The 20,810-nt window shown below is 45.1% G+C and overlaps 1 protein-coding gene across 1 annotated transcript; it reads right to left on the bottom strand.

Annotated features, from left to right (window-relative positions):
- Positions 1 to 13,327: 13,327 nt before the first annotated feature.
- LOC136465011 (uncharacterized) lies at positions 13,328 to 13,630 on the bottom strand. Its single transcript, XM_066463919.1, has one exon. The coding sequence runs from the start codon at positions 13,628 to 13,630 to the stop codon at positions 13,328 to 13,330; it is 303 nt and encodes a 100-aa protein (XP_066320016.1).
- Positions 13,631 to 20,810: the final 7,180 nt, after the last annotated feature.

Raw genomic sequence — 20,810 nt, 5'->3', positions numbered from 1 at the left:
GTATGGATAAAGATTTGAAAAATCACTTTGCATTAATATGATCAAGCTAGAAGTATGAAGATAGATATTGAAGTGAGTGTTAGGAGTGTCAAGCCAAAATGAAGAGGATATAAGGAATTATGAATTGGCTTGACCATATTGATGTGGATTCACATAATTGTTTTTATGTGAATCAAACCGAAGCTTGATTGATCTCAACATTCATATCTATAAGATATTCAAGCAAGGATCACAATATTGAAGAAATAGTTTTTCAATGGACTCTTAATATGATGTGACTTGAGTATGGCTCGATAGAGTGAAGATAGCAAGGAAAGGGCTTTGATGGACTAAGCAGAGGTAAAGGGCAAGCAATGGCTTAAGGACCGAGGTACCATGGCTAAGGTGAAGAAGAGAGTACTCACATTGAATCGATGTACTAATCGAGCTATGAGGAGTCATATTGTGTTGATGATCAAATCATTACTGAAAGTGACTTGAAGCCATAAATGGAATTCAAACATGTGTTAAAATGGTTCAAGTCACATGCTCAAGGTACAATGGGAATGAGGACAATACATTCGTTGGTGGAGCCCCAAATTATAAAAGGTTGCGGCGACTAACTCAAAGATGTTTATAATTCTTTATATTTCATTTGATTTTAGGAAAAGCCATACTATAAAGGGGGATACAATGCATAAGCTTTAATGTGCAACCAAGTGCTCAAAAGATCCACCAAAATATCCTCTAAGCCTAGCCACAGCAGCAAGCACACCATTTCTTATTCTTGTGCTGCCTGGCAAGTGAGGCACTACCACGCTAAGGCGAGGCACTGCCGTAGTTCAGTCGCGGCACTGCCGCGACTTATCTGATCGTTGGGATGAAGGGGTATTTATACCCTTTCTTCTCTCACACAACGGTCACCTACTTCTAGATCGACCATTCCCTCCCAAGTGTGACCAGAAGCTCTCACTCCATTGGAGGTCCCCAAGCTTCTCCCTTTGCTTCCCTTACAAATCCATGAGAGTTTGACCCTCCAAACTACAGTAGAGAGCTTCCCAAACTGTTCTTCATCTCCTAGAGCACTTAGTTTGTGTTTAAGCAGGGGATTATATTTGTTACTCTTGGAGCTTGCTCCTAGCCGGCTAGAGCATCGCCCGTGAAGCTTGCCAACTTGTGTGGCGGCCCCGGGAGGTTTGTAATTACCCTAATCATCTAGTGGAAACACCCTCATCTCAAGAGTTCACTCTCTTGAATTGAGAATGAGGATAAGGTTGAAAGAGACCAAAGCCTTTGTGGCTACCTCAACAACATGGACATAGGCAAGCCTTGGTGGCGAGCTGAACCACGGGATAAATCGGTGCCTCACTTGTGTTCTTATGTTTTGCATTGCTATACTTGTTTGTTGGTGATTTTAGGGTTTGGTCCTGATCTACTTGTGCATAAGCTTCTGCTAACATCTAGATGGTCAAACAGGCTCTACTCTACCCTAGGAAGCTCAGTAAATTGCTCGATCTATTTTCCCTTGGGTAGATTTTGAATTGTGGTTCGAGCTTGTCTGTAGGCGCAGCAGTGCCTCACTTTTAGTGCGGTAGCGCTGCACCTTGGGAGCAGTAGTGTCACGCCTATACTAACAGCAAGTTCGAGTTTCATTTTAAGTAGGCCTATTCACCCCCCCCCCCCCCACCCTCTAGGCGACATCAAGGTCCTTTCACATTTGGCTGTGATATTGGTTCTATGCCTTTTGCCTACTTGGGTTTGCCCATCGGTACAACTAAGCCCCATATTGAGGACCTTACCCCAATGATGGACAGAGTAGAAAGGAGGCTTTCTACTTTCTCCACCTAGTTATCATATTCGAGGAGGCTGGAAATGATCAACTCGGCAATTACCCCTATCACTACTTATGCCATGTGCACCATCAAGCTACCAAAGGGATTGACAATACTGATAGGGCAAGAAAACAATGTCTTTGGCGTGACAGTGATGTTGAGAAGAAAGTAGGAAATTTGTTTGCTTGGCTAGTAGTCATGAAGCCCAAGGATAAGGGTGGCCTTGGTGTGTTGAACCTTCAACTACAAAATGATGTCTTACTTCTAAAGCAACTAAGTAAATTCTACAACAGAGCCGACATACCTTGGGTACATCTAGTTTGGTACAAATACTATGACACCAAGGTACCACATGCAGCTAGGGAAATGGGTTCCTTTTGGTGGAAAGATGTTCTTCAGCTCAACATCATTTTCAAAGGCATTGTTAAATGTGAGTTAGGAAATGGCTCCTCAGTTTGCTTCTGCGATGATCTTTGGTCAGACTCAATACTAGCTCAGACATACCTGAGATTGGCCTCTTTTGCTAGAAATGAAAGTGCCTCTATGATGGAGATCATGCAGGTAGAAGACTTTGATAGCCTTTTCTCGCTTCCATTATCATAGCAAGCTTTCCAAGAACTTGAAGACCTCCAAGCTCAACTCTGGCTCTGCCATATGATGAGAACGTAGTGGATCATTAGGTACCTATATTGGGCATGACATATAGTTCACGACGCTTCTATTCCCATGTCTTTAGTAACATGGAGACACGCCCTATCTTCAAGGTGGTCTGGAAATCCCGGTGCACCCCGCGTGTTAAATTCTTTGCCTGGCTTTTGCTAGTTGATTGGCAGAACACTAAATCAATGCTTCGGAGAAGGCATTTGGATATACAAGATGATGCGCTATGCATTATGTGCAACAGTGGGGAGGAGGAGACCATCGATCACCTCTTCTTTGATTGCCCTTTTGCAAAGGAATGTTGGGCAGCCATTCACTTCGATTGGGATTTGTCACTTTAGCTGGAAGACAGGTTGGCCCAAGCACGTATGAGCCATAACCTCCCCTTCTTCACGGAAGCAGTGTTGATAGCAGCATGGGAGCTATGGAAGATGCACACTGATAAGGTGTTCCAAAGAAGAGATCCAAGCCCCAATCTGTGGTTATCTAATTTTAAAAGCCAATGTCTTCTTCAATCTATTCGGTTTAAGGATGACCTTAGGTCATCCCTTTTTGTTTGGCTTGATTCCTTGAGTTAAACTTTGTTGTAAGTCTCTTTTCTCTCTTAATTAATATTAAAAGCCATGCACTATGGGGATTTCCCCCACAGTCTTTTTTCGGTCAAAAAAACATCTCGCTACCTTCGGTTGGCCTCCTACCCACCTGCCTGCCTCTGCAACCGTCGTTCTTCATGTCCAAATGCTCAGACCCAAGCATTACGCCGACGATTGTCGATTGTTTCACGTGAACTTTTCTGTTTGGGCCCTTTTGTATATGCTTTGGCCCATGCGAATGATTTGATCCAATCTATAACTGCCAGCCTGTGTTGCCCTACGTCATCGTGTGAGCAGGTGCCACTATTTTTATCTTTTTTATCTTTTCTTTATTTTTAGCTTATTTTTCTTTTCTTTTTTATTTATTTTTCTTTTTTACTTATTTTTCTATAGTATAATTTAGGTTATTCAAGTAGTATCCATGTGATATTCTCTTTTATTTTTCTTTATTTGATGGATTTTTTCCTTTTTATTTTTTGTTTCCCCTTATGTTTTGTTTAATCTTTTATTAACTTATTTTCTATTTAAGTTATTTATTTATTTCTATATGTTCATAGCTTTTGTAATGAATTTTTGTTTTCCTTTTTTATTCTTCTTTATTTTACTCTAATTATTTTTTCCCTATTTCCACGGTTTGCTTGTTTGATTTCCCATATTCCATGGAATACGTGTGTTGTTTCCTATGTTCTATGTTGTATTTTGGGTGTTCGCGTTATCAGTCTTTTCGAACTACCGACGAGTAAATTTATGATTTGTGCTTCTAGCCCGGATGATGTGCTCGAAGGAGATAAGGATTTATATTGGTCCAGAGGGAATGTCCCTATGTCTAGTCCGCTGCTGCTCGTGTTATCGGCACTGGTTCATAGTAGGGGTTACAAACGGATGAGAGAGAGAAGGTCCCAAGTCTCTAGTGAAAGGATCGAACGGAGTGGAGTCAGGTTGAGCTCGTCAAACCTTTCCCCTCTCGGGGCGTTCAGCTTCCCCTTTTATAGATGAAGGGAAAGGCACAGGTTACATGAGAGAGAGAGAGAGAGAGAAAATCGAGGAAGAAGAAGGCCTCTAGGGGCGCGGTGTCCTTCATCTCCTTTACGCGGATCCCACCGGTATTGTATACGATGACAGGGACGGCTCCACGTCGCAGTCCTGTTCATCACTTGCGCTATACATAGGCGTCGTCAGCTAGTCGTGGCGCTCTACTTCATTCTGATGGGCGGCGTGGTCAACAGGCACTCCTGTCAGAAGCCGTACGAGTATTAGGCAGCACAGCACTGGCACGCCTGACACTGTTGGCGATGTGAGCCCCTAGGTTTGGCCCATCGTGGCCACAGGTCATATCAAGACATGCCGGCTTCCCTCCCGGTGTCAGAAGTTTGACCCTGGGTTCATATCGTTATACCTATAGTGGTTGGACATGGCGTGGACCCCCGCGGGGCCTGTGTTCCCACTGAAGATCGAATCTAGACCCTTAGGGTCGGACGAGGCAGAATCCCCCCAGAGGGGTCTGGCGAGATAGAGCCCGCACCCTCGAGGTCAGGTGAGGCGAAACTCTCCCTCAAGGGGTCTGGCGAGATGGAGCCCATGCCCTTAGGGTCGGGCGAGGTGAAATTCCCCCTCGAGGGGTCTGGCAAGACGGAGCCTACGCCCTCAGGGTCGGGTGAGACTCTAAATACACCCTTGACCGTTCGGGTAAGTTGGTGTTCACGACCATTAGCTTGTTTCTTCCGGGTATCCCTAATCCCGATAACCGATAGTAGCCCCCAAGCCTGTGAAGGAGTAAGATACTCCTTTGAAGGCTTTTCAAACGGAAGTGTTCTGATGGCTCTCACCTCCCCTTGTGGGCTGTGGGATGTCTTGGTAGGGCTGTGATTCCTTTCTGTTGCGACCAGACTTTTTGGGAGCACGTAGCTATGGGGTTCGAGGTGTTGGAAGAGATTTCTCTTGACTCTGAACTCTCCCTAGGATCCGGTTGATCCACCATTGCTATGCGACCACGTATTCGGTCTCCTTGTGAGTCCAACTTCCCCCGAGTCCTGGCGCATAGCTGGGGTCCGGTCGAGGGGTCGGCTCGTTTTATGGTCATTCTCCCTCAAGTGTTTTTTTCCAATAAAACGGAGGGATTGAGCCATGCCATATTTTCCTCGATGGATGAATCATGGTGCTCGGTGAGCTATTAATGGGCTAGTCCAAGTGGGGCCCCGACATCCTATTCGTGGGGGTCTGGCAAGGGTCAGCTGGTGACCAACTCTAGATTCTTGGTAGCTAGTCCATATAGTTCTTAGGTCCGTTCGACCAGTCCCATGGGCTTGTTGCCTTTCTTCGGGGAAAAACCATGGACTGTGCACTGGCCAAGACTCGAACATGGGTCGGGATACCCATGGTGCTCGGGCGCTCGGGTATTGGCCGCTAGCAGGCCCATCCCTTATCACCCCTCACTCTAAAGGTGCCCTAGAGCGGTTGTGAACCCGTTGGTGCGCCAACCTTCAAACTCCTAGGCCTGAATGGGCCGTGGGAGCATTTTCATCTCTATATCCGTCCTTACCTATGACGGTTTTCGGCCCACTAAGGGGGCGAAACATTGTCCGGTGCGTCCTTCGAGGGAGCAGCCAGAGATGGCATGTGCATGATTCTCGAAGGGGCGAAGTGATAGGGCATGGCAGGCACATCGATCTAGGCGAATGGTTTGCCCCTCGCTCCACCTTCCCCTATAAATAGGGGCCTTTCCCCTTCGTTTGCAGTATGCCTAACCGCAACATTGCCTTCTCCACTCCTCCATCGTAAGCGCTCGAACTCCTCGCCCTCGCTCTTCCACCACTAGCGATGTCCTCATTCCTCTGCCCTTGCTTCCTATGGAGTCGTGGTACTGCTCCAACATGACCCATGCGTGCATGGAGGGCCTCATCAAGCACAGCCTTCTCTACGGGAGGACCGATGCGGCGGAGCAGCTCATGCCCGGCCACGAGGAGGTGTCAGTGCCACCCGACGGCTATGTCGTGTCCTTCACTCCCTTCCACGAGCGCAGACTCATGATTCCTCCCCACCCATTCTTCTAGAATTGCTACACCATTACCAGATTGAACTGCAGCACCTGAATCCCAATGGGATCTAGCACATCATGACCTTCATTGCGCTGTGCGAAGGATATCTAGGGATTGAACCCCACTTAGAGCTGTGGAGGTACTTCTTCTCTGTCTCCCTACACAAGAATAGGGATAGAGCTGGGGACCTACCAGTGCTGATGGGATGCGCAGGCATCCACCTCCGTGGGCAGCAGTCCACCGAGTATATACCTTGCTAGCTGTCGAGGTCCAACAAGGAGTGTCACGCGCTGTGGTTCTATGTGAAGAATGACACCGCTGCCCCCTTGCTGGATTTCACTGGGCACCTAATCGAAGAGGCGCCATAGGTGTGGTCATGGGGGCCATCGTGTTCCTGAAGAGCCACAACCTTCGTGGGGCCGATGTTATCAGGTCGTATCACGTGAGGAGGGTGGCGCCACTGATGGCGCATGCCCTCCCGTTGTACGGGTTGATGCCCGACGCACAGATCGATGGGTCAGTGTTCGCCCAAGGGCTACTCTATGACAGTGAGGTCACACAGCGCATCAAGGAGGTGATAGAGGAGTCCGACGCCATGTTCCTGATCTTGGGGCATCCCGTGATGAGGCCAGACATGGATTACGTCGAGCTGCCAGCGGGCTTGGGCTTTCAGGCCACCTTCACGCCGTTGCCAGAGCACGCGGCCATTAGGGCGGCAAACCACACCGTGGAAGAGAAGAGGAAGAAGAAGGATGACAAGAAGGCGAAATGGCGGGCGAAGGAGTAGGTGAAGCTAAACTAAGGAAGGCGGCCGCAAGGCTCGGAGGAGGAAGAAGAAGAGGGAGGCGATGGTTCTGGGTCGCCCGTCCAATGGGACAATCTAGGAGGAGGGGATGAGGACCTATCCTTGCTGTACACAGGACCCTTCCCTTGGCATGCCTCGGGGCAAAAGGGGGAGGATGCGCCCCCAAAACCGACGGAATCAAGCCTCCCTGCTCCGTCTAGGGCTTCCGAGGCACCCTCGAAATTGGCGGGGACCGCTCGCTCCGCTCCGTCTAGGCCTTCTGAGGAGAAGGAAGGCTCGAAAGGGCAATGTGTCGATGAGGCATGGCCGGGGTCAGGTGGGCCAGCCCTAAAACTCCACCGTCCGGTGGCATCGAGGTGAGCTAGGAATTTTTTGTCCCTTTGCTCTAACAAACTTTTGCCGTTAACTAACCATCACGTCTCTCACAGCATTGGAGGACGTGGGACTGTCCTGAGGCTTGCACCAAAGAAGAGCCTCGCTCTCCGGCAGATGCACCAAGAGCCAGCTGGCGTTACGCCGGAGGTGATTGGGAGTGGCACTAGGGCAGACGCCGCATTGACTAGGGGCATAACTAGTGCCCATGTCCATAGGGGAGCAGACGGAGGAGGGTGCATCCGGGGCACCCATGGGGAATGTGTCATGGCTAGGTGTGGCCATGACGTCACAGGCGAAGACGGTGCATCCGGAGCCGTTGTCCGCCTCTGCGGCGGGGCAAATGGAATAGGGCGCACCCGAGGTGTCCTTAGCGGATGTGGCGATGGGGCAGGCCTCCATGTCCACATCATCCACTCCCTCTACCACCGGAGGGGGCGCACCGGAGGAGTTGCTGCCGTAAGAGGGGTTGGCACCACCTAGGATCGGCGTGGAGACATCCTAGTCTCTGGTCTAGGCGGGCGACGACCCACACGTGTGGGGAAGATCCTAGATCTGGTGGTAGACCGGCGGGACCTGGGGGAGATGCTTTTTACCCTCGATGACACCGCGGAGGAGAGGGAATGGGGGAGCGTCCACACGGAGGTTGGGACCATGGTTCTTGCTCTGACCACCGCGCTAAGCGACATCGTAGCCCTAGTTGGCCAGGTATGATATGACTGTGTTTTCGACCCCTCATTTTCCCTTTTCGTACCTCTAAGTCTTGTCCTCTCCATAGTCCCTTATGGTCCACAGCCGAGAGAAGTCCTAATTCCTTCATCGCGAGAAGGACATTTGGGGCCCCCTCGCTGAAGAGACGTGGCGGAATGAGGGGCTGGCTGCACAGCTCACTACCGCCCGTTAGGAAGTGGCTGAGCTTACCCCGTCGTCCGGGAGCTGGCCAACCTCTGGGTCAGGGAGAATGATGCTCACGATGATGTCCATGAGTCCAGGGAGAAGCTCATGGCCCTGATCGAGAGGGCGTGCACGGATGCCACAGAGGTTGAGCGACTATGGAAGGAGTAGGATGATTTGCTTTGGGTCATAGAGGGGCTCCGCACGGAACGTGACTTGGCTCACCAGGAGCGCACTGATGCCCAGTAGTGGATCAATCTCCTCGAGGGTGAGCTTGAGGGGAGGGGGACTTGAAGATTGCGGCCTAGGGCATGTCCACTAGGCTCGCTGTGGAGGTCAGTCAGCGCTAGGAAGAGGTTCAGTGCCTAGATGCCGAGGTGACCCGGTAGCACAATGAGGTGAGCAAGCTTCGGGCAGACGTGGATGGTAAGCCTCTAGTTTCCCTTGTTGTATTTCTCCCTAAAATCCTCGGCAGGCCTTTTGACATGGCTGGTGTGTGGCTTGCATAGGTCTAGAGGAGATCGAGACGGTGGCCCCATAGCACAGGACTTATCTGTCAAGATCAAGGATGAGGTCATCCCCTTGACTCTTGATGGATTCCGATGGCAGAAAATTCGAATTATCCAATATTCATATTTGATTTTAGCTAAATATGGATATCCGTATTCGTATTCATTTTAATATGGATGTCTAAATGGATGTATTCGTATTTGAATTATAAATCCAAATTCAGATTCGGATATCTAAATTCACACCGGATACGGATGTGGAACCGGATACTATCCGTATCCGCAGTGCTCAGTGAAATGATTTTTTATCTTCCAACGATGCCTGGCCACTTGCGCCCCCACCTCATGCCATGGCGCCCAGCCGCGCGAGCAAATCCTCTGTCTTGCGAGCAAAATCCCTTCGTGTGCACGCAAAATCCAGCCCCCGCGCGTCTTATCCTTCCCCACTCACCTCATTAGTCTTCCCCATTCGGCCATTCTTGGATTCTCCTCCAAATTTCCCCATAGCTGGTAGCTCCCTCACACTCGCATCGCATCTCCCCTAACCTTACCTGCGTGGCGATGGTGGCGGCGGTGGCGGCGCGACGGGGGCCTCCTGACTGAAACATCCCCCGAAGCTCCACTCCCACTCTAGCACTCCCAGTCCCAGCCTCTGCAACCGCAATCCCTGGTTGTCGCCGGCCCTGACTTCACCTTCGTCGACCACCACCTGGTAAGCCTCTGCCTTTTTCTGGGAAGCAAGATTTTTTGTGACCAAGCAAGTCAAATATTGAGAAAAAATGAGGAGGGAGTCTATGTCTGCATCATAGGTGCACAATCTCCCTGTGATTTGAAGGTGACTTTTCTAATTTTGTGTATTCTTTTGCGAACATAGTGCTTTTTTAATCATTGGCCTACATGTGAAATTGCTGCATCTACTTCTTCTTAGTGGTTGCTTTTTGTGAAATATTTGACATCAAGTGGTTATGTACTACATTTAAGAAATAGCTCATGATTGCAACAAGATGACTAAATAAGATATGATCGTTGCTGCATATATGCCTCTCCAATATTTAACCTTGTGTTCTACAGGACTAGCCAACTAAGTCATTGAGAACCATGGTTTCAAGAAACACAAGGTCATCAAGAAATAATCAGGTATATTCACTGAGATCAGCACCAGCAATTTTTGTTGTCCAATCTATCAAATTTTGCAGCCTTGTCAATGATATTTTTGTTTCTTGCAGAGATCAGCACCAACTGAGAATGAAAGAGAGCTAAATGACAGCGTCAATGTGAATGCTAGTGAGGCTGACAAAGAAGCAAGTGGTGCAGCTGCTACTCAGACTGAAACTGAGTCCCCAACAGGTCGTAATTCAGCCCTCAAAATCAAGCAAGCGAAGAAGAAAACTTCACCAGTTTGGAAGCATTTCAATGAGATACTTGTTGAAGAAAATGTGGATGACATGGTTATCAAGAAGGCAATGGCAGCATGCATGTATTGTGATGATGTTCTCCCAGCCCCAAGAAATCAAGGTACGACACACCTATGGAATCATTACCATTCATGTCATGATGATGCCAAAGAGAAACCTAGCATAACGAAAAAGAGTTTAGATAATTGGAGGTATGATGAGAATAGTAGTATCAGAAAATACTATATTGCAATTATCATGCATGAGTATCCAATCAACTTTTGTGAGCATGAGTATACAAATGATTTTATTAGATCTTTGCGCCCAGATTTCCCAATAATGGGTCGCAAGGGTAGTAGGACCAAGATTATAGAAATATTTTATAATGAAAAGAAAAAGCTCTTTGATCATTTTGCCTCTCTTGACTGCCGGTTTAGCTATACCATGGATATGTGGACTTCAAATCAGAATAAGGGGTACCTATGTGTAACTTGCCATTTCATTGATGATGAATGGAAAATACAAAAAAGGATTATAAACTTCATGCATCTTAAGGGAAGGCACACAGGAACCAATTTGAGTGCTGTATTTTTGCAAAATATGACCTCATGGAACCTTGATCATAAATTGTTTGCCTTAACCTTAGATAATGCATCTTCAAATGAATTTTGTGTGTACACAGTCATTTCTACTCTTAACAGTCATGGTTCTGTACACTGTGCTGGCAAGTTCTTTCATGTAAGATGTGTTGCACACATTATTAATCTCATTGCTGGAGATGGTGTGAACACAATTTTAGCTGTTATTGCAAACATTCGTGCATTAGTCCTTATTGTCAAGAGCTCGCCTTTGCAACAAGAGGCATTTTCAAAGCTTGTTGTAGAACTGGGAGTAGTAGAAAGAGGTCTTTCTTTAGATGTGGCCACCAGATGGAATTCAACTTACTTAATGATAACAGATGCTCTTCACTTTAAAAGTGTTTTTCAGAAGCTTGTGCTATGTTATCCTGACAAATATAGTTCACATGTTCCTGCAAGAGAGGAATGGGACCATGCTGTAGCCCTGTGCATCTGCTTGGAAATATTTTATGATGTCACTAAACTTCTCTCAGGGTCCCATTATCCAACAGCAAACTTGTTCTTTTCTGAATTTTGTGAAATTAACCTCAAGATTATTGAGTGGCTAAAAAGCAATGACAAATTTGTTGTTTCTATGGCTAAGTCAGTGAAGGAGAAATTTGATAAGTACTGGGATATGAGCAATATTGCTCTTGTTGTTGCATGCTTCTTGGATCCAAGGTACAAGATGAAGGTGGTTGAATTTTATTACAGTGAGACGTCAAATGATTACGGATTTGATGATATGTATGAGTTCAAGAAAATAATGCAAAAGCTTTATGATTCTTATGCCTCCAAGTATGGTTCTAGTGCAGCTAGCTTTGTGCAAGAATGTGAACCTAGAACTGCTAAAACTTCTAGAACTTCTCAGTGCTATGTGGATTTAAATGAGGAGACAAAGAGAAAAAGATTAAGTTCATTTCTAAGGGACAACACTGAACCTGGCCAAGAGCAGACTAACTTCGAGCAATATATCAAAGATCCATTGCTGACTTGGAAAGAAGGTGACTATTTTGACATTTTGAGCTGGTGGAAGACCCATAGTACAAAATATCCTATCCTTGGTCGACTTGCAAGGGATGTTTTAGCTATTCCTGCATCAACAGTAGCATCTGAATCAGCATTTAGTGCTGGAGGAAGAGTTGTTGACAAGTATCGCAGCCGTTTGGACCCTCAAGTTGTTGAGGCCCTTATTTGCTCCAAGGATTGGATAAGAGCATCAAGGGAAGGTAATTGTTGCTACTTACTTCTCAGTACTGTAAATTTTGCATGTCCAGTTGATAAATTATTTATTGCTGATTTCTCCCATGTAATTTTGCTTATTTATTTCAGATCAAAGTGGTGTAGCTTCAATTCTTGATGATTTGGCTGGTCTTGCTACAAATGACAAAGTTGAACAAGATGAAGGTATTCGAGCTATTAGACCACATATTGTTAATTTTAGAAACTCAAATTTATTTGTTTGTTCATATAATCAGTTGTGTTATAGGTGATCATGTTGATGGTGATGCTGCTCGCATCATTGTGGATCAGGAAGAAATTTAGGATTGCTCTTTCTTTAGGATTGCTCTTTCTCACAACATTGTTGTTTGACTTTATTTCATTTTGATTTGGTGTTGTATGAACTATTATCCCTTTTGATTTTAAATCACTTCGATCTAGGAGTTTACTGTTAATGTACTTTAGTTTAATTCGCTTTACATATCTATCGATATTTTATCCATCAAGGTTAAATTTTAGGATATTTACTTCAAGTTAATTTGCGCAAATATCCGAATGCGAATCCGTATTTGAGACATTCGTTTTGCATTCGTATCCGATAGCATCTGCATTCGTATTCGTATTCGAAATAAAATGTGGTAAATAGTGCTATCTGTATTCGATTCCATGTGGATCCGATCCGAATCCATCCTTACCCCTGATGGGTTAGTTAGTTAGATAGGCTGGGCAGGGAACTTGTAATAAGTGGACAAGTTTTTAACTTTTGTTATGGCCGAATAGACTTTTGACTCTGCTCCCTTTTTATGTATAAAAAGGGTAATGCGTTCTGACCCTTTCCGTTGTTAAGGTTGTAAAGCTCGAGGTGTGAGCGAAAAACTCTAATCACGCTGGTGAGCAAAGACACCGTAGCCGCTGGGGCATAGGCTTCTTACAGTCCGACCAGTTTTACTCAGCGTTTGTTTCTGCAATCCTTGCTTCTAGACCTTAACTTAAGAGAGGGTCGAGTGCAGAGAATGTTTTTGGGTAGATATACCCATGTCCGCCCCCGAGTGAGGCCTGACCCCTTGTCGTTGCTGGGGTTGGGTGTCACTGAAGGTTGAGGGGACGATAACGAAATCGATAAGACAAAGTGTTTTTCATTTCATAAACATCATTCTCAATTTTCATAAGTATGCGCATAGACTAGAGGTAAAAGCGATATAGCTGTTTGATGTTCCAGGCGTTGATGAAGACTTTATCGTCGATGGTCTAGAGCTTGTAGATGCTGAGTCAGAGCACCTCCATGACGACGTACGGTCCCTCCCATGGCGGAGAAAGCTTGTGGCGGTTCTTATTGCTCTAGACGAGGCGGAGCACTAGATCCCCGACGTTGAACGCCTGACCCCGCACACGACGGCCATGGTACCGACATAACGCCTACTGGTACTTGGCTGAGCGGAGGAGGGCAACATCACGTGCTTCATCAAGCTGATCCATGGTGTCCTCGAGGGATGCCTTAGCTCCTTGCTCGTTGTACGCCCTTACCCTTGATGCTCCATAGTCGAGGTAAGTTGGGATGATCGCTTTGGAACCGTAGACCATAAAGAAAGGTGTGTAGCCGGTCGCCCGGCTGGGGGTCATCCTCAAGCTCCAAAGCACCGTGGGAAGCTCCACAACCCGTCGTCCGCTGAATTTGTTTAGACGGTTAAAAATCCTCGGCTTAAGGCATTGCAGGACCATGCCGTTCATGCGCTCGACCTACCCATTTGTGCGGGGGTGCACCACGGTGGCCCAATCGACGCGGATGTGGTAGTTGTCGCAAAATTGGAGGAATTTCTTTGCTGTGAACTATGTGCCGTTGTCCATGATGATGGAGTTTGGGAGTCCAAAGCGGTGGATGATGTCGAGGAAGAATTGCACGGCCTGTTCAGATTTGATCACGGAAACTGGCCATGCCTCTATCCACTTAGTGAACTTGTCCACGGTGATGAGTAGATGCATGTAGCCCCCGAGAGCCTTTTTGAGGGGTCTAACTAGATCAAGCCCCCAGACCGTAAATGACCACGTGATGGGGATCGTCTAGAGCGCTTGGGCCAACATATGGGTTTGACGAGCCTAGTACTGACACCCTTCGCAGGTGCATATGATCTGCTCAGCATCGGCCACCACGGTTGGCCAATAGAAGCCATGTCGGAATGCGTTTCCAACCAGGGTTCTAGGCATGGCATAATGTCCATAGACCCCACCATAGATATCCTTCAGCAGTGACCTCCCTTGTTCGACGGGGATGCAGCGCTGTAGGAACTTGGTGTGGCTTCACTTGTAGAGTTCTCCCTCAATAATGGTGAAGGACTTAGCACGGTGTGTGAGTCGTCGTGCCTCTATTTTGTCTATTGGGAGCGCCTCACGGAGGAGGTAATTGAAAGCTCTAGTTTGGTTTTGGTGAATTGATGAAACCCTAAGTGCTAACCTAGTTTATCAAGTGATCATGAGATAGGTAGCACACTCCAAGTTGCGAAGCAAACAAAGATAATAGCATGATGATGATGATACCATGATGATGATCAAGTGCTTAGACTTGGAAAGAAGAAAGAGAAAAACAAAAGCTCAAGGCGAAGGTATAAACCATAGGAGTTATTTTGTTTTGGTGATCAAGACACTTAGAGAGTGTGATCACATTTAGGATTGATAGCCATACTATTAATAGGGGTGGAACTCGTATCGAAATGCGGTTGTCAAAGTGCCACTAGATGCTCTAACTCATTGCATATGCATTTAGGATCTAGTGGAGAACTAACACCCTTGAAAATATTTGTGAAAATATGCTAACACATGTGCACAAGGTGATACACTTGGTGGTTGGCACATTTGAGCAAGGGTGGAGAAGTTAGAGGGGAAATGGAGTTGGTCGCAATGATGCTGGCGTCGGTCAACTGACCGGACGCTGGGTCGCTCTGTGACTAGACACTAAAGGGTTGCGTTTGGTCGTGTTGTCGGTCGGCATAGTGATTAGGGTTAAGCACCGGACGCTGGGGTGTGTCCGGTCAAGCATGACCGGACGTGTCCGGTTGGCAAAAACTCGTTTTGGACCCTTACTGTAAACAACCGAACGCTAAGGGTTCAGCGTCTGGCCAGCTCTGTTGGAGCGTTCGGTCAACTTGTCGACCGTTGAGATCAAACGCTCCCTGTTGAACGCAAGAGACACGTGGCCGCCATTGGGCGACCAGACGCTGAGGAGCAGCGTTCGGTCAGTTGGACCGGAGCGTCCGGTCAGTTGGACTGGAGCGTCCGGTCACCTCGCATTATGCCCAGTGAAGGGGTATAACAGCTCTATTTCGTGGGGGCTTCTATTTAAGCCCCATGGCCGATTGAAGCTTACTCTTGGCCATTTGCATTGACATAGCAACCTTGTGAGCTTAGCCAAAGCCCTCCCACTCATCTCCATCATTGATTCATCATCATAGTGAGATTGGGAGTGATCCAAGTGCATTGCTTGAGTGATTGCATCTAGAGGCACTTGGTGTTCGTGTTTCACTACGGATTTCGCTTGTTACTCTTGGTGGTTGCCGACACCTAGATGGCTTGGAGCAGCAAGGATCATTGAGCGGAGGGTGGTGATTGTCTCCGGCTCCGATCGTGGTGATTGTGAGGGGTTCTTGACCTTTCCCTGGTGGAGAGCCAAAAGGTACTCTAGTGGATTGCTCATGGCTTGTGTGATCCTCATCTTATGTTGGTTGTGCGGCACCCTATTGAGGGTTTGGCATGTGAAGCCAATTAGCGCATGAACCTCCAAGTGAGTAAATCGCCACAACGAGGACTAGCTTGCTGGCAAGCAAGTGAACCTCGGTAAAAATCATTGTGTTCATCATTGATTCCGAGGTGATTGGTCTTCATTGTTATTCATCCTTATGATTGATTGGTTTCTTCATCTACACGGCAGTATAACCTTCTTGATCACTCTCTTTACTTTACCACAAACTAGTTGACAAGCTCTTTAGTGTAGCTAGTTGTGAGAGCTTGCTTGCTTGGTTGGTGTGGCTCTTTAGTTAGCCTTTGAGAGCACACTAACATAGAATAGTGTCATAACTTTTGTGTGAATAGACACTATCCTAAACTAGAATTATGGTAGGCGGCTTGCATTTTGAGTAGGCTAGCGCAACACTTGCTTCGCCTCATAATTGTCTAACCATTTTGTTAAGTGTTGTTGTAGAAATTTTTATTAGGCTATTCACCCCCCTCTAGCCATTAGGACCTTTCAAGTGGTATCATAGCCAAGGTCACCATAATTTGAGGCTTAACAACCTTCGGTGTTAAAATGGCTCAAATCAACAACACCAAGAAGCCACCCCAATTTGATGGCACAAATTATTCTTATTGGAAGTCAAAGATGACCACACACATCAAGTCAATCAATAGAAAGGTGTGGAAGGTTGTAGAAACCAAAATTGAGATTGGTGATCCAGAGAATCCCATCGCCGCCGAAGAAGTGCTTCTCCAAAACAATGACAGTGCTCTAAGTGCTATTCATGATGCAATTGATGAGAGAACATTTGAGCAAATCAAGAATATTGAGATGGCTCATGAGGCATGGAAGAAGTTGGAAGAATCATTTGAGGGCACTCAAGCCGTGAAGGGTGCAAAGGCTTACATTCTCAAAGAGAAGTTTGCAAGCTTCAAGATGAAGGAGGATGAGAGTGTGCCGGAGATGGTTCATAGGCTTCAAGTGCTTATCAATGATCTCAAAGCACTTGGAGAAGAGGTGAAGGACAAGGACTTCTTCCACAAGTTCTTGAGATGCTTACCTTCAAGATTTGGCATATTAGTCACTATTCTAGTAAGGAGTGGTTTGGACACCATGACACCAAACCAAGTGTTGGGAGACATCATGACCGATGGTACATATAGAGATGAAGATGAGAAGGAAGAAAAGAAGGAGAAGAAAGATGAGAAGAAGGATGAGAAGAAGAAGAGTGTGGCATTCAAGGCCACATCATCTAAGGGCAAAGCTAAGCAAGAAACATCAAGTGAAGAAGATGAATCTTGGGATGATGATGATGATGAAAAGATGGCTCTCTTTGTCAAAAGATTTGGCAAGTTCATGGTGAAGAAGGGCTACCATGCAAGAAGAAAGAAATCTTCATTCAAGAACAAAGAAGAGTCAAGAAGGTGCTTCAAGTGTGGAAGCAAAGATCATCTTGTTGCTCAATGCCCATACAATAGCGACAATGATGATGACAACAAGAAGAACAAGAAGGACAAGAAGGAAAAGAAAGAGAAGAAGGACAAGATGGCATTCAAGAAGAAGGATGGTTCATATGTAGTCACTTGGAATAGTGATGCTTCCTCAAGTGATGATGATGATGATAGTGATGATAACAAGACCACCAAGAAGAAGGTTCTTGCAAGCATTGCTATCAATGAGAAGCCTTCTCTCTTCGAATCTTCATCATGCTTCATGGCTAAGGCCACTAAGGTACAATCTTGTGATGATGAAAGCGATAAAGAATATGATGATGATAATAAACATGAAAATGAAAATGATAGTGATAGTGATAATGATAAACCTACTAAGGATGAATTATTTGACATGCTAGAAGATGCTAAAGAACACTTTGACATTAAGAGAAGAGAATGCAAGAGCTTGAATAAGGAGGTAAAAGCCCTTAAGCAAGCCCTTGATGAGCTCAAAGCAACTCATGAGAAGCTAGAGGAAGCCCATGAGAAGCTTGGCAAGGCTCACAAAAAGCTTGAAAAGGCTCATTCCACTTTGCTTAATGAACAAGATAAAAAGAAGCATGTTGAAACTTGTGATGTAGGTTTAACTTGTGATATAATTGATGAATCACTATCTATGCCTATCATTGTTGCTCCTACTAACTCTTCTTGTAGTACTTCCACTTCTACCTCATCTAGTAGTGATGGTCTCACTTGTGATGCCTCACTAGTGGTTGAGAATGAGAACCTCAAGAAGGAGGTCACTAAGCTCACTCACACCTTAGCTAAGGCTTATGGTGGTGAGGACCGCTTGCTTATGTGCTTAGGTAGCTAAAGAGCTTCTCTCTATAAAGAGGGATTGAGCTATACCCCCAAGAAAGGCAAAGCGGCCTTTGCTCCTCATAAGACTAGTTTTGTGAAGAACAATGGTCGGTTTTGCACTAGTTGCAAGCAAGTGGGTCACAAAGAGCAAGAATGCAAAAACAAGAGCAAAAATGCTAATGTATCCTCTATTAAGCTTGATTCATGCTATATGCTTACTAAGAGTACAAATTGTGTGAAGGCTAAGTTCATTGGTAAACCATGGATGGGCTCAAAGAAGAAAGCCATTTGGGCACCAAAGAGCCTAGTGACTAACCTTCAAGGACCCAAGCAAGTTTGGGTACCTAAAAAGAATTGATCTTCTTTTGTAGGTCAATTATAAAGCCGGAGGAAGGCATTGGGTTCTTGATAGTGGGTGCACTCAACACATGACCGGTGATGCAAGAATGTTCAACTCAATCAACACCAATGACAATGATGGTTATGATAGTATCACATTTGGTGACAATGGCAAAGGCAAGGTCAAAGGGCTTGGTAAGATTGCAATATCAAATGACATGAGCATATCCAATGTGTTGCTAGTAGAGTGCTTGAACTTCAATTTGCTATCCATAGCTCAATTGTGTGATCTTGGATTCAAATGCATATTTGGGGTAGATGATGTAGAGATCATAAGTGTAGATGGCTCTAATTTGATCTTCAAAGGCTTTAGATATGAGAATCTATACTTGGTTGATTTCAATGCTAGTGAAGCTAGATTATCTACATGCTTGTTCACTAAGTCTAGCATGGGTTGGTTATGGCATAGAAGGCTTGGTCATGTTGGAATGAAACAATTGAATAGATTGGTTAAGCATGACTTAGTTAAAGGCTTGAAAGATGTTGTGTTTGAAAAGGATAAGCTTTGTAGCTCTTGTCAAGCCAGCAAACAAGTTGGAAACACCCATCCTAAGAAAAGCATGATGAGCACTAGTAAAGCATTTGAGTTATTGCACATGGATTTGTTTGGGCCAACATAATACACTAGTATCGGTGGAAACAAATATGAATTTATGATAGTGGATGACTACACTAGATACACATGGGTATTCTTTCTAGTGGATAAAAGTGATGTGTTTGCAATATTCAAATCATTTGTCAAGGGCATTCACAATGAGTTTGAAACAACCATCAAGAGAGTTAGAAGTGACAATGGTAGTGAGTTCAAGAATACTAGAATTGATGAGTTATGTGATGAATTTGGAATTAGACATCAATTCTTGGCCAAATACACTCCACAATCAAATGGCCTTGTTGAGAGGAAGAATAGAACACTTATTGATATGGCAAGGTCTATGCTTAGTGAGTACAATGTGAGTCAATCTTTTTGGGCCAAAGCTATCAACACAGCTTGCTATTGTAGCAACTGCCTCTATTATCACCGATTGAAAGAGAAGACACCATATGAGCTCTTGAATGGTAGAAAGCCCAACATTGCATATTTTTGGGTCTTTGGTTGCAAATGCTATATCTTGAAGAAAGGCACTAGATTAGGCAAGTTTGACAAGAAATGTGATGAAGGATTCCTACTTGGCTATTCCACTACAAGCAAAGCATATAGAGTTTGGAATTTGGATAGTGGTACTCTTGAGGAAGTTCATGATGTTGAATTTGATGAAACTAAGGGTTCACAAGTAGAGAATGAGAACTTGGAAGATGTTAGAGGTATTCAACTTTCAAATTCCATGAAGAACATGGATATTGGTGAATTGAGGCCTAGGCAAGTGAATGACGATGAAGATGATCAAGTATAAGTGCTCTCCAACTCAAATGTGCAAGATGATACAAATCAAGCTAGTATAAGTGGATCTCATGACAATGAACAAGATCAAGTGGCTAGTACATCATCTCAACCCAATGATCAAGCAAGTGCAAGCAATCAAGTTCCAATCCTCCAACCAACCAATATTACAAGAGATCATCTATTGGACACGATCATTGGTGATATTTCAAGAGGTGTGCAAACTAGATCAAGATTGGCATCATTTTGTGAGCATTTCTTATTTGTGTCATCCATTGAACCAAAGAAGATAGATGAAGCATTGAAGGATGTTGATTGGGTGAATGCTATGCATGAAGAATTAAATAACTTCACAAGAAATCAAGTATGGGAATTAGTAGAGAGACCAAAGGGACACAATGTGATTGGAACCAAATGGGTCTTTAGAAACAAGCAAGATCAAGATGGGATAGTAGTAAGGAACAAAGCAAGATTGGTAGCACAAGGCTATACACAAGTTGAAGGTCTTGACTTTGGAGAAACATATGCCCTGGTTGCTAGATTAGAAGCAATTAGAATCTTGCTAGCCTATGCTTGTGCCCACAACGTCAAGTTCTATCAAATGGATGTTAAGAGTGCATTTCTCATTGGTTACATCAATGAAGAAGTATATGTTGAGCAACCTCCCGGTTTTGAAGATGATAAGAAACTCAACCATGTGTATAAGTTGAAGAAGGCATTGTATGGCTTGAAGCAAGCACCTAGAGCATGGTATGAGAGATTGAGGGATTTCCTACTCTCTAAAGGGTTCACAATGAGCAAAGTTGACACCACTCTTTTCATCAAGAAAATTGGAAAAGATCTATTTGTATTGCAAATCTATGTTGATGACATCATATTTGGATCAACAAATCAAGAATTTTGTGATGAGTTTGGAAAGATGATGGCTAATGAGTTTGAGATGTCCATGATTGGAGAATTGAGTTACTTCCTTGGTCTTCAAATCAAGCAATTGAATAATGGTACATTTGTGAGCCAAGGGAAGTACATCAAGGATATGATCAAGAAGTTTGGAATGAGTGATAGTAAAGCTATTAGCACACCAATGGGAACCAATGGCAACTT

The sequence above is a fragment of the Miscanthus floridulus genome, chromosome 7 (assembly GCF_019320115.1).
Source record: "Miscanthus floridulus cultivar M001 chromosome 7, ASM1932011v1, whole genome shotgun sequence".
Taxonomy (NCBI): Eukaryota; Viridiplantae; Streptophyta; class Magnoliopsida; order Poales; family Poaceae; genus Miscanthus; species Miscanthus floridulus.
Note: the sequence above shows the minus strand (reverse complement) of the source record. Positions and strands in the feature narration are given on the sequence as shown.